This window comes from Dermacentor silvarum, chromosome 3, assembly GCF_013339745.2.
Source record: "Dermacentor silvarum isolate Dsil-2018 chromosome 3, BIME_Dsil_1.4, whole genome shotgun sequence".
NCBI lineage: Eukaryota > Metazoa > Arthropoda > Arachnida > Ixodida > Ixodidae > Dermacentor > Dermacentor silvarum.
Genome location: NC_051156.1, coordinates 136,053,082 through 136,067,467, shown reverse-complemented (window position 1 = coordinate 136,067,467; position 14,386 = coordinate 136,053,082). Strand labels below are relative to the sequence as shown.

General features: G+C 45.5%; 1 protein-coding gene across 1 annotated transcript in view; it reads right to left on the bottom strand.

The window, feature by feature from the left end:
- Positions 1-384: 384 nt before the first annotated feature.
- The window catches only part of LOC119445810 (2-methoxy-6-polyprenyl-1,4-benzoquinol methylase, mitochondrial), a 38,341-nt gene continuing 24,339 nt past the window's right edge, over positions 385-14,386 (bottom strand). Inside the window, exon 7 of the mRNA XM_037710100.2 lies at positions 385-7,345. Coding sequence (XP_037566028.1) covers positions 7,244-7,345 — 102 coding nt within the window. The 3' untranslated portion in view covers positions 385-7,243. The remainder of the gene's footprint in view (positions 7,346-14,386) is intronic.

Sequence of the window (14,386 nt, the reverse complement as noted above, 5' to 3'; positions counted from 1 at the left end):
TCAATAGGATTCCATTCCTTCTTCTCCTTTAGGTCTTCATGATACAGAGAGCAATGCTCTGCCCACTGTTGCTTTATTGCGGTCAACTTTGTTTTCATTCCTCAAAAGGCACCTGCATCAGATATGGACGCTTGTGCTCCAGTGCATGTTTGAGTGAATCCACGATCAAATGTGGTGAGCCTATCAAGTTTTTAAATCAACTTCACCTTTCCTGCTGCTTAACTCGCAGAATGTGGTTTCTTCCATCATGGGCTAGAAATATCTGGTAGAGAAACACGCCAATTGCCTAATTTAATAATGATGTTCAACCAATGGCCTTTGTATGATCGCTTGATGCCATATGTTGAAAGAAGAGCGCAAAATCCAGTAAACTCTCACACATGCTGCATGTTCAACTGCTCTTTATTCACTACTTTTTGTGGCAATGGCTCCCTGCACCACAATCCTTCTCACACCGAGCACCATCCTGTGTTTTGTGTGGAAACCCAGCACCAACACTGCGGCCATCTATTAGGTGTCTGCATAACTGCTCATTAGCGTTTCTGTTCTCTCACAATAGCCTAATCTACCAACAAGCGAAGGTCTTTCTACATTACGGGAAACCACGCGAAAAAACATGACGAGAAAGACTGGACAGGCACCGACTTCCTACCTTTGTGTTTATTTTTGCGAGCACAAATATATATGCATACCATTTATGCTTGCAAACATAAACGCAAATGTTGGTAGTCAGCAGCTGTCCAGTCTTCTTTTTTTTTTCTTGTAAGGTTTTGTCGCGCTGTTTCCTGTAATGACGCCATACTTGTTGCAACAAGCTCAAGTTCAGATCCTTTAAGGTCTGTCTACCATGTTAAAATAGTATGGCAGGGCCAGTGCGAATGTAGGTGTAATCAAGGAACATTTTGTTGCAGCAGTTCCTCTGTGGAGAGGTTTTCAGTTAACTAATGTCGAGGGCTACAGTCAAGAAAAGTTGATGACAAATGCATACACAGAGAAGGGTGACACACATCTTAATGTGCGTATGGCTTAATACCATTTGTGGTGTAGTGGCACATCTATTCTGGGTCGCTGGCCAAAGAATGGGAACATACCCAGTGAGACATACCCATTGCTGAAGTTGTCTGTTCGGGCATGTACCCAGCGGCACCGTACCCAGCAACCCAAGTCGTCTACTAGGCCAGACAGCAGCCAGCAGGGAGTTATCAGAGCGCTTGTGCAGTGGCCCAAGCTGTCAACTTGGCAAGAACATACCCAGTAAGCATGGTCGCCAAGTTCGGCATAAAAGTGCTTTTGCGAGCATGAAAGAAGCCCGCGAATACACGCAAAATTTCCGCATGACTGGCCGCTCGAGCCACTCTGCGTATATTCGCGGGCTTCTTTCATGTTCGAAAAAACTTTTATGCAGCACGTTTTGAGCAACAGAAAGCTGTACAGGGAGTTTTTCATCCTGCTCTACAATTTTCTCATTGAAACTTCTCATCTAATTATATTATTTGAGATGTTGATTAATTAATTAGGACTAATTATTTAATTAGGCAGAATGTAAAAAATATCAGTACCTCCAAGCGACTGCAAACATTACCTTCATTCTGTCTAGCTATGTGGCATTTGAATATTTTGAAATCTTGATGCATGATAGTTAGGGCACCCTGTATATCTACAAATATATCTGCCAAGGAAATGATGACAACCGCCAAAACCCAAGGAAGAGGCAAAAAAAGTTTCACTTCGAAAGTGGCCCAACAACAACATAGCAACAATGACTTGACCATGACAGCCGGCTGTGTATTGAAAAGGGCGGACAGGCACAGCAAACACAATTTTGAGCTTTCACAGTAAAACGTTATGTAGATTGATGCAACTGCACATTACGCAGAAACTCCAGTAGCTTCCAACAATGGCAGTTTGCCTGAATCCTATATGGAAGACCGCAGGCCAACTTTATATGCGCTTTTAAAAGTTGTTCTGCAGGCAAGAGTAACAGTAGTTTCAGACACCAGCCACATGTAGCCATTTTTGTCCAACATGAAGCCTTCGGAACAGGGCAAATGCCAGCAGTATGCAGAGCTGCAGCTTGACCTAGAGCAATCCAGCGAACATGCACCTAAGCGTGAACATGCACATTCTTGTGTTTATGGCTTTTGAATGGCTTGGGCCTACTAATTATCTGCTGGTTTTAGTGCAGTTATGTTCACATAGATGCATCATTCAGGTTTTGGCTAAATTCCTTTTCTAATCTCTGAGCACTATGTTAAAGGGGCCCTGAAACACTTTTCGAGTACAGTAAACAAACATTGTCGAACGGTTAATGATGCTCCCGTGAACATGTGAGCCAAATATTATTGCACTGCATGCAGCAGGAAATTTATAATCTCGTGTCAAAAGCAGTGAACAGACACTCGCTCTTGCATCCGCAATGTCGTCATCGAAAGTTGATCGAAACCAGTTGGCCGACCAACGCTACTGGCTGATTTCGTGATCGCGGGAACATTCTCAGTGATACATAATTGCTAATTTAGAGTTAAATAAATGAAAAATGTACATGTCTGTGATCTCAAAAAGACAAAAATGTAATTTCATCTTTGCGCTGCGCATAGCTGCATCTGCTGCGAGTGGCTTCCAAGATGGCAGCGGCGTGCTGCGTAGCGTAGTCTACCGCGGTTGCCACATGGTGCCGTGACGAGCACTTTCACCGCCGCGACACTCTACTTTTGGCCGGGGCTTTGCCCTCTTGGTTTCTCCATTGTGTAGCTTCCAGCACGCTAGCCGAGACAAAAGGAGAGAGAAAGCCAGGTATCACTGCGGTAACTCGACTTCTAGTCGAAGGATTCGAAAAATTTTTGCAGCTTGGAGATTGGTGGGACGCACTTTAATAGTGAGGCCATCCTATGATTAGTTAGAAAAGTGTTTCAGAGCTCCTTTAACATATTCCACAAAGTGTCGCTAAAGTGGTTTCAACAAGCTCTCGCAGAACCATGTGAATCTTGCAGAGACCTAATAAGCACCAACCTTCACCAGTCAGTGAGCATTAAAGGGACACTAAAGGCAAATATTATTTCAACATGGACTGTTAAAATATGGTACCAGAAACCTCGAAACACGTTTCGTGCCAAGAAAAGACTTATCTTAAGAGAAAATTGCACCTGAAGCGTCCGCGTACCTCTAACGCAATTCAAATCGCGCGCCCGAGCGAGGAGTGGTGACGTCATAGCCATATCGTGACGTCGTGCCGCCAGTGAGTAAAACGGCGCCTGCAGACAGCGCTACGGCATTTTTTTTTTGCACAAAGCCCACACACGCGGCCAGAAACAGTGCCAAGACAGAGCCGACGGCAGTGCGAAAGCAGAAGTATAGTGGCTAGCCACCATAGCGGAAGGAAAAGTGCGCGCCGAATTGTCAACACGGTGATCATCGACGCTCGTCGCAATGGATCAACTAGTTGACGACCTTGACAACGACACATTGGCTTGCGATGCTGGGCTCGATTTTAGTGATTTAAGCTCCAATGAGCGTGACATGCTGCTGAAACTCGCACTGCCGGCGTTGTTGCCTACTACGACGGCGGCCTCGACACCGGCTCGTCCAAGCGTGAAAGCAGCGAGGACTCCTGCAATGTGAGGTCGGACGACGAAGCTGGTCACCGTCTGGACGTGCCGTCGCGACTCTCAAGCTGCTAGCAAATTCAGGTGCGAGTTTAACGAGCCAGCAACACCAGCGCAGTCATGGAGGAAAGAAAAGATTTTCCCCCATGAGCGCAATACTACACGATAACGAAACTTCTGAAACTCGAAAGCGACCGCAGCGCAAAGTTGAGCGAAAACGAAACCTTTTGACCGCCCGCGTCGTTATCAAGTGTAACACCAAAAAGATATTTTTTTCTAAGAATCTAATAGAAGTAGACAAGTAGCACTTTCTTCTGTCTTATAATCCAATGAAACAATCTTCTTAATACGAGTGGTTGAGTACTAGTGACATATTTTTTTTAGGAGTGCCTTCGTCATCGGGTAGGCACCGGAATGTCCCTGGGGAGTCTCTTATCATGTCCTACATTTACCTAAATTTATCGATTACTAAAGCTCTGTTCGCGATTATATTGACGCCTTAGACGTTCTAGAGCATTGCTCTATCACTTTCGCTTGACTTTTTATTTCACTTTAGTGTCCCTTTAATAAAGCAACGAAAATAAAATTTGGCCACTCCAAGTCAAGCCAGGAATGCAAGTTCCTAAGTTCGCATTTCTGGGACAAGCATTCTAAGCCGTGACATCCCAAGCCAGCATGCATTCAGTGGAGCTATTCCTGCTCATAAAGCACCCAGAAGGACACATAAAAAGACAAGGAAGACGACATATGGGGCAACGATTACTTACTACTCTCTTACCACATTCAATGTCCTAATACTAGAAAACGGAATGTCAAGACAGGAATCCAAGTTCTATAGCTTCTCGATTTAGGGTACAATCGAGGCAGGAGTTGCACGAAAAGATGAGGCGAGAAACTTTGCAGGCATATAGGATTGCTAAAGTGGATCCTTGGTAGTTGGTACGACATAATTTGAATTTAGAACAGCGCAAGAGATGGAACACCAGTGAAAGGACACAGACACGTCACTGGCTCACAACAAGTATACAGTTAACCCTGGATATAACGAAATTGACAAATTCCCGAAAAACTTCGTTATAGAGAGGATTTCGTTATATGCAGGTTCGGCACGAAAATTCGAAAAAGAAACGCTTGTCGTATGTACTATCGCTCAAGATTTACTCCCAATACCCTAAAGTTGCGATGAACAAAAAGTCCCAGTTCCAGTTTCGCCCGAAGGCGAACCATCGATTGTGACAGCAAATTAGCAGACCGCTATACGAAGTAAGGATAGTGCGCAGAAATCTCATGTGCGCAGACGTTCAATTCTCGAGTTGCAACGTCCAGACGACAGTCGCCAGCGATAGTGAACGTACAACATGGCCACCATGACGTATTTCCTGCTCGTACAGCTGTTGTCGATTTCCGCACAGAAAAGCATGGGCTTCGACATAAGTTCCTGGTAATGCGGAGAAGCTGCTGGTAGGGGGTGCGAATTTGCTGTCGCCGTCGGAGCAGTAACCGCGCAGAAGCACATTTTATTGCCAAGCGCATTTGTGCTGTCACCGTGGACGTAGCTTTGAGGTTCCATGTAAAGTCCAAACACGGCAACATCGTTGCCGCGCGCCGTACGCTGTGTGTGCGAGTGAAAGCTTGCGGGGGTCAGCCTGGGGGGGGGGGGGGGGGGGGGGAAGCACTGTTCCGCGCTAGGCACGGCGGGGAAGCGAAAAAGGGAGGCGTTTACTTCGGTGGTGGCCGCCGTATCTTGAAAGCGATCTGCGATGTGAAAAAAGTGTGAGCCCGCGCAGGCTTATCTTCAAAGCGAACTGCAGACAGGGTCAATATCTTGCGTTTCTTCATCGAAGCACTAATCCTTCGAACGTCACGCCAGGTACTGTATGCGTGGAGGCATGTCTTTTCGCACAAGTGCGAGGCGTTGGAAACGAAGAGCGAGCGACACAATGGCATTGTAGCGTCGTATAGTGCCAGCTAGTGTCAGGTTAGTGAAGTGAAGCGCAGAGATTTGCGCAGTAACCAAAGAGTGGCGTTGCCAGTGCGTTGAAAAATAAAATCTTTTTTTTTTCCTTCGGCAACATCAACAGTAAAAGGAGAGTGCCGGCTTGGCGGGCTAGGCCAGCTGCAGCAAGCGGCGGGATCAGGTTTGAATGAAGGGAGGGGGAAAGGTCACGCCCGCGGCGGCAAGATCGCCGAGTCGAGGGATGCAGGCCCACCTCGCGCACGCTCGCACATATGCGCTTGCTCTCACCTCGCCGTCGTCGCCGCTTCGCATTCCGTCGCGGCGGAGAAGGTGCTTCCGGTTGCTGCTCGCGCAAAAATGACAAAATTTGGGGTGAAATCTCAAAATTAGTTATTTTGAGGGGATCTCCCGCCGCCACTTTGTTACATAGAGGTCTCAAATACATGTGCTTCCATGGAGTAACGGCGGGGAATAGAAAAACTTCGTTATATCCAGGAATTTGTTATATGGAGGTTCATTATAAGCAGGTTTAACTGTATATGGTGCGATTGTGACAAATAAACCTCGTTGTGAGTCAATGTCTATGTCCTCTTTTACTGGTGTTCCGTCTTTTGCGCTATTTTAAATTCCAAATATAGGATTGTTTTGGCTGACATAGATAGGACAGGGGTAAAGGGAGATCTTTGAGAGAGGCCTTTTCTCCTGCAAATGACTTGAATTAGAGTGATGACAAGATGATGTCAATGAGATTCAGTAGTACCAGTGGAAAACCCACCGAGAAGTGAGAGGAGAAAAAAGCAAGCTGCTCAAGCTGCAGCTTGAAACGTGTGCCAAAATTTCCTAGTCGTGAATAGCCAAATGTAGCAAGGCAGAGGCCAGCTGCAGTCTTGACTATCTGCCATTACAGCCACAGTCCATAAAAGGCTCCTAGGAACAGACCAGTCAGCATGACTTAAGTGGTGGTAGAGAAGACACATATGGTGATGACGTAATCAGCAGTATTCAGTGCTTATTACACCTGGTTTGGGTATGGGATAGCCATTTCTCTTTGATTATAAAGCTTATGCGCAATTTCTCTTCTATCACAGCATTCACAAAGGCAAACTGCTCATTTTCAGAAAATTACAAGAGAAATTTGCACAGTTTGTATGGGTATTTAAAAGTTGTACTATTTGCATTCAACTCTGTCTCAAGAAACATCCTTCAAAAATCGCAACTTGGTCTAAAAATAAGCATCCTTTATGGAAAAGTGTAAACACATTGCTATTATAAAAACTACCTAATAGTTGTCTTTTCCTGGCACAGCATGTAACTAGGCTTACGAACTAATAAACTTGCTCTTAGAATACATAAGATTCTTCTAGACACCATGCTACAGTTTCTCAACAAAAGCAAAGTAAATATGACAATAAGCTAGTGTCCAAAATTGGGCATGCTAAAGAACAGACTGCCAATGAAAACGCTGGCAGTACCAATTTCTAAGGCACTTGCAATCCACTTTCAATTCACTGTCAACGCAAGAGGAGATAAGTTCATTTATATAATTCACCAGGACGCTGCCATATTTACAGTATCTATGTACACACCAACAAGGAACAATATTTTTTTAACAATCTAAGAATTTGGATGCAAAGGGAGTGCAGTGAACAAAGCGAGGCTGTCGCATTTATCTGTCTTGCCTCCGTCAAAGCTTGAAGCCGGAATGAATGGCTGCAACTCCATTCATTAGGTTTTCATAGGTGACTGCCCTGAAACCTGCTGCCTGGATCATTTCCTTGAACAGCTCCTGCATCCAGTCACACACACACAAAAAAGAGAGAGAAATAATTAGACTGAATATGCACATACAAGGTTGCCTAATTTTTTTAATACTAAAAATGTACCAGGCTCCATCATACTTAATTCAAAATACTCCTTAAAAGCCAATTGCATCTAAATTTCACTGACTAATTTATTTAAGTAAAACCTTGTTAATTTGACCCTCGTTAATTCAGAAAATTGGATAATTTGGACTAGTCTCTGGTCCCAGCCACCGTACGCATTATTAAATGCAATCAAACTCTCATTAATTCTGACGTATTTGGCCACACATCGGTTAATTCAGGCAACTTTCTGAGCTCGGCGAGCGAGGAGCGCTGCAAATGTGCGACACAAAAGAGTAAAAACGGCACTAGCGCCCAACCGAAACGAAGCGGCTGAGTCTGCGTCGCCATAGTCATCAGTGGAAATTGTACTTGAATGACAGCAACGCTGGAACGCTTCGAGTCTACTTGTGCCTTTAAAGCCTTTATTCATGCGCTTACCGCCGTACATAACACCGTGTAGGCCATAGGCTTTCATAATTGCGTAGTTGCCATCCACGATCACGTCGATAGCGGCCGCAGTTTCTTCTGCAACGATTTCGGCAAACAGTAGTTTCGTTTTCCCTCAGTATGTGCGTTGGCCACGTGCCTAAAAAACTAAGTAGTCAGCATCCATGACTGCATGGATAGCGACTGCAGTTTCATCTGCAGCGGTTGCGGCAAACAGTTGCTTCGTTCTGACTCTGTGCAAAGCTGTCGAGTATGAAGAGTACCAGCTACATCACAATGGATGGACAATCTGTTGGTGATCAGCTCAGTGGCGAAAACATAATCGGGATGTGCACGCGGTAGTGCAAAGTTTGTTGCAAATGAAGGCGCCCTCCGCGACCGTGCTGCGAAGGAAGTCACGAGGCCTCGATTGCCGCTGCGAGAGCCAATGAGTCACGAGATAACAACAATTTCACCTTCCACTCTGCTTTGGTGCAAAATACCAACAGTATTTACTCATTCATTCACTAAATAAAGGCACGTTGATGTAGTAAGCATCTGCTTATTGTTTTCTGGATACCCTCAATAATTCGACATTCGGTTAATTCGGACATCTTTTTTGTTCCCGTGAAATCCAAATTAACGAGGTCTTGCTGTATATAAATGAGTAGTATGTGCAATAGAACCCCACAGATATGTTTTTAAGGGATTACGAAAAAAGAATGTAGGTATGATCCGGGAAAACACACCTTCTGATAAGGCTTGTAGCAGCACTACTGATGAGACAAAGAGCTACTCTCACACAAAACCTAACTTGAAGTTAAATAGCAAGTCATGAAACTCTTGAATACCGTCTCAGTAAAGCTCAGTATTGTTGAACATTGAGCACTTTTTTTGGAGTAGACATACGAGGTCTGTTCGAAAAGTATCCAACCTTTCACCGAAGAAAAAAAACTGGCATAACTGGAACGTTGGAAACCTAATGACCCTCAAAGTAGTCTCCTTGCGCCTCCAAACACTTCTCCCAGCGGTGCTGCCATTGTTGGAAGCATTCCGAGAAGGACTTTTTCGGAATAGAGTTTAGCTCAGCTGTTGTTGCAGCCATAACGTCCTCGCTTGTCTGAAATCGCGCTCCTTTCAATGGCCTCTTGATTTTGGGAAACAGCCAGTAGTAGCAGGAGGCCATATCAGAAGAGTAACAAGCGCGTTGAACTACAGGAGTCTGGTGTTTCGCCAAAAAAGTCTGAATCAAGTGCGAGGAATGTGCAGGAGCATTGTCGTGATGGATGCGCCAATTTCCTGTTGACCACAACTCTGGTCTCTTGCGCCGCACAGCATCACGTAGGCGACGGAGGACATCCTTGTAGTACTCTTTGGTGATCGTTTGACCCTGTGGTGCGTACTCGTGGTGTACCACACCGCGGGAGTCAAAGAAAGCAGTCAGCATCACATTTAGATTGCTGCGCACTTGGCAGGCCTTCTTTGGTCTTGGTGACGTGGAATGCTTCCACTATGACGACTGGGATTTGGTTTACGGGTCGTACACGTACACCCACAACTCGTCACCGGTGATTATGTGTTTCATGAAGTCGGGGTCAATGTTTGTGGAATCCAGCATGTCCTGTGAAACTTCAACACGAAGTTGCTTTTGCTCCATCGTGAGCAGCTTCGGGACGAATTTTGCCGCAACTCTCTTCATGGCCAAATCTTCGGTTATAATGGAATGTGCAGAAAAAGTGCTGATGCCGACCTCTTCCGCAATTTCTCGGATAGTCACATGACGGTCCCGCATCACCACAGCGTTCACTTCGGCAATGACCTGGTCATTTCGGCATGTTGATGGCCGACCGGAGCATGGCTCGCTATCCACCGATGTGGGGCCGTCTTTAAACCAGTTGTACCACTCCTTAACCTGTGTGCTGCTCATAGCATCAGTCACCGAAAGCCGTCTGAATCTTCCGAATGGTTTCCACTTGACTGTCGCCCATTTTCTAGCAAAATTTGATGCAGTAGCACTGCTCCAGTTGCTCCGTCATTTTTCTTGCAATAAAAAAACCGACGAGAGCACTGCGCACTACCTCACTCAAACTACCTCACGATAGCTACTGATGCTATCGGCAGGCGGGAAAAAATTTGTGCATGCGCACGAAGGTTCAAGGTCAGCTGATGCAAGCGCGCTTGTTTCATATCCATCAGGTGTTCGCAAAAAAAAATAAGGTCGGATACTTTTATAACAGACCTCGTAGACATGAATCAGGCTAAATGAAGCTTGCAATGTCCATCTGGAACTTTGGTCTAACCGTCAATAACAAGTCTCTTTTCAAGCACTCACAGCACCTTTTCAGTTTCAACGTAGCATTGCATATCGAAGTAACCGCAGAAAGTATCGAAGGTGACAAGACAGCGTCCACAAAAATGGGTGTGGAGTGACCCCCTTGTGTCTTCATCCACCTCTTCTTGGCTTTCAAATGCGTCAGCTATGTTGACACCGGTGACCATCTCAACAAGGCGATGGTGATCAGTGTCGACTTGTAGATTAGAAATTTCACATTCTTTGACAGTAGGTATGCTGGCTAAGAGAATAGCCGATATTCTAATTGACATTAAAAGAAAAAAATGGAGCTGGGCAGGCCATATAATGCGTAGGATGGATAACTGGTGGACCATTATAATTACAGAATGAATACCAAGAGAAGGGAAGCGCAGTCGAGGACGCCAGAAAACTAGGCGGGATGATGAAGTTAGGAAATCTGCAGGTGCAAGTTGGAATCAGCTAGCGCAAGACAGGGGTGATTGGAGATCACAGGGAGAGGCCTTCGTCCTGCAGTGGACATAAATATGGGCTGATGTGAAGATGCTGGCTAAGAACATGTCATTTGGAAGCACTTGAGGGCACAAATTGAAGATAGGAAGTGCGAGAAAGGCGCCGTTGTCAACGACAGTCACAGATATTAGCCCTGTGACCTTTGAGTGGCGCTATCTTGCATGTGACGTCAGTGGGGAGACTGCGCTGTTCTGTGTGCGCTCGCTACGTAAAGGCAACTTGAAGCTGTTGGCTAATGTGCTCTGCTCGAGTGTTTCATATGTGAGTGTGCAGGCATGTAGAACAGTACACGGAATGTTCTAGGACACTACATTTCCTGCTAAATGGAGCGGAATTACCATCGTCACTCCGCTTAGGCTGGATTGCTCCTGGCGTCGTCTGCTAGTCATCAGTGTGTACAATTGTGTGTACGGCAATGGTTTATCGTAATTGCCGTCCTGTTGTTGGGGCACTCTCATAATGATTTGTCGGCCGTTTCTGACAATGAACTACAGCATTTGGCCTTCAGCTACTGTTTCTGTGTAGTAAAACTGTGTTTGTCTGTAAAGCGCATGCTGTGTGTTCGGTCACCCGCTCCATTGGCCACACACATTCCAATTTTGTTGCTGCCCAGTGTGTTAAGCATATCACCAAACATTTTTGATGCCATTCTCAGGAAACTATGTGGTCGCTGTGGCGCATTCATGCAGGCACTGCGATAGCGGCATTGCTGCCAAATGCAGTCTGAATCTGAAACGTCTGATAGAAGGGCAGACAAAATGAGTGGGGGAGAACAGAGTTACGCAGCCTTGTGCTTAATCCAGAGTCCCCCACTACAGCGTGCCTCATAATCAAATCATGGTTTTGGCACATAAAACCTCAAATTCTACTCAATTCAATTCAACTCAAAGTGCATTTTCGAAGCCATTTCTAGTAGTCTGAAAGTACATTGAACTGACATAGTCTTATATTAACCTAAACAAACATAAAATATTTGTGTTATAAAGTCGTAATGAGATTTATTTGCAAGAAAATAGTGTAAAACATGCTTGACGATTGCAAAACACGATAGACCGTGGTGAAACTAATGTTCAAGATAAACCGAGTGTCAGTAAAATAATGAGATGTTTCTTGTCTGAAAGAGTTTTATATATGCAACACCAAGTGACTAGAATTATGAGTGAAATGCAAAATTTGTATTCAGCAACAATGCCACTTAGTCGACAAGAAATTTTGTGAATGAGCCCTGCAATCATGCTCCATTTCCAAATGTTCGGTGTGATGTTCTATGGCCAAGTCACGATATTGTGTCCCTGCCCGCAAGGGCTGTGGTTATAGAAAAAAAAGTTTGTTGTACATTAAAAAAATTGCAATTTTCAGATCTTACATGTCAACGCCAAAACCACTATATAATTATTAGACATGCCGTATTAAAGGACTGAAGATTAATTTTGACCATCTGGGTTTCTTTAACGTGCTACTAAATCTAACTATACACTAGCGTTTTTGCATTTCACTGCCATCGAAATGTGGCCACCGCCGCCGAGGGTTGAAACAGCGACCTTGAGCTTAGCAGCACAATGAGATTGCCACTGGGCTAACACATCGAGTGGTTGTATGGAAGATACATTAAATATATAATGCTTGTTGTCCTCCTACTGCTGGCGTTTATAAAACTAACACTAGCAAAAAATACAGATAGTATTTGGAGAATGCCCTCCTAAGCGAGCGTGCAGTCCAAGCACGAGCAAACAAATGAAAATGAAGCTATTCTAGCCGGAGCATAGCAGACGACAAAGGCGAGTTCCACGTTTGATATCACCGGAGTGCCATTTGCAGCGCCACCATTAGTCACTCACACAGCTACTATGAGGAATGGCAACACTCCAGGCCAGAAGAACGTCAAAGAGGGGGCAGAGCACCACTCAGGAACATGTGGCTGTGAGGTCAAAACGGCGTAGGTGACAGAGAGAAAGAGAGCAAGGAGAGGAAAGGCAGGGAGGTCAACCAGACAAGCGTCCTGTTTGCTACCCTACACCAGGGGCAAGAGAAAGGGGGAATAGAAAGAGGAAGCTGAGCCAACAGGCGCACATCCTGAAGGCAGCATAAGTGCGGCAGGGTGACGTCAAAAGTACAGATGAGCAGAGGGAATTCCAGCTGAAGGATGCCGGTAGCACATTCAATGAGCGCGGAATGACTCGATAAAAATTACAACTAAAGCATAATGTCATGGGGGCACTGGTCGATGATAGCAAAGAGGACGTACATAGAAAGGCAGGTGATGCTATACAGGAAGAAGACATGCCAAGAACAGCTGACATGCCGTCGTCAGCAACATGGAGAACCTGTGCGGCTGCCAGTGTGAGGACATTCTTCATACGTCTACATAGGTCAGTACTCATTACTGACACATGTGCTCTGGTAGAGTGCCTGGACAGGTATGCCGTCTATTTCAACGTCAATTACACTTCTCCTCATGGACACAAAAAGAGGATTTGGTGCTATAGTAGCGAATGCAGCACCACCTTCGGGCACTGCATTCTTTAATCATTAAAGTGCGGCTGAGAGCTACAGGAGATGAATGGCGATGGGGCTGCAGCAAACAGGATGATGAATGAAATGTTTGAGGCAAACAAGATTGTTGTCCACACAGGGTGAGCAACTGTACCATGCACTGCTAGCAGAAGCATAGGCGGCATTCGACTCAACAGGAAGTGAAAAACAGCAAGAATTGCTGTCGAAGTCGAAAGGGCTCAGGTTGGTAGGCATGTTAGGTGTCAAAAGCCAGGTGTTGCAACAATGACGGGTGACATGTCCAACATGGCAGCAGGTGAAACAAAGTGGCTGATCATCTGCAGTTCTCTACTCAGTTGGGTTGCGATAATGTGGAGAGAACTGTCGGCTTGAGAACACAAAAGGAGGTCGTTCAATGAGTCGAGGAGTAGTGACAGAACGCATGAAATGAATACCAATATTTGCAAATTGCTGGTGAATGATGGCTTGGACAAGCAGAACTGAAGCCGGGTTGGTGTCCCAGCTTAATGCATGGAAAGAAGCGGGTGCTTCCAGCTCACGCCGAATAATTCGCGTCAGGTCTTCTGATGCCGACGAATGTTACAGTGCCATTTCGTTTTCACACAAGGACGCGGCAGCAGTATTTGAAAGCCTAGCTTTCAATACTGCTGGCATCTACAGTAGAACTGCTTTCGCACAGGAGCAGATTGAAAGCACTGTCGGCAATTGCCTTCAACACAAGCCTGTTCTTAGCTTCTGTCATGTCGTCATTGGCTTTACTAAGGCATAGAGCCAGCACGTCCTGGATATATGAGACGTAGGGCTCTGTCGATGAGTGGGCGCGGAATGCCAGTTCCTTCTTTGCGGCAATTTCTTGAACAACAGGCTTTCCAAGGAGTTCTTCTAACTTCAGTTTACATGTGTCCCAGCTGCTTTGTTCTTGTTGCCTTGTTCTTCTTGCCGTGCCTTTAAAGTAGAAAATAATGTTGGCTAGCATGACGATGGAATCCTACTTATTTTGGGTACTCATGCGCTCGAACATGGCCAATCAGTTTTCATTGCCGATGCCATCAGTCCCGCAGAATGTCCCGCGATTATGTGTCAGAACAATTGACGGTGAGGGCAACACTGATGGTGAAGAGAACGTTGATTCAGAGGTCTTGCTGCCAGGCATGGTGGAGACGGCGATGCGACATCTGCTGCGGAGCTTCATTGCCAG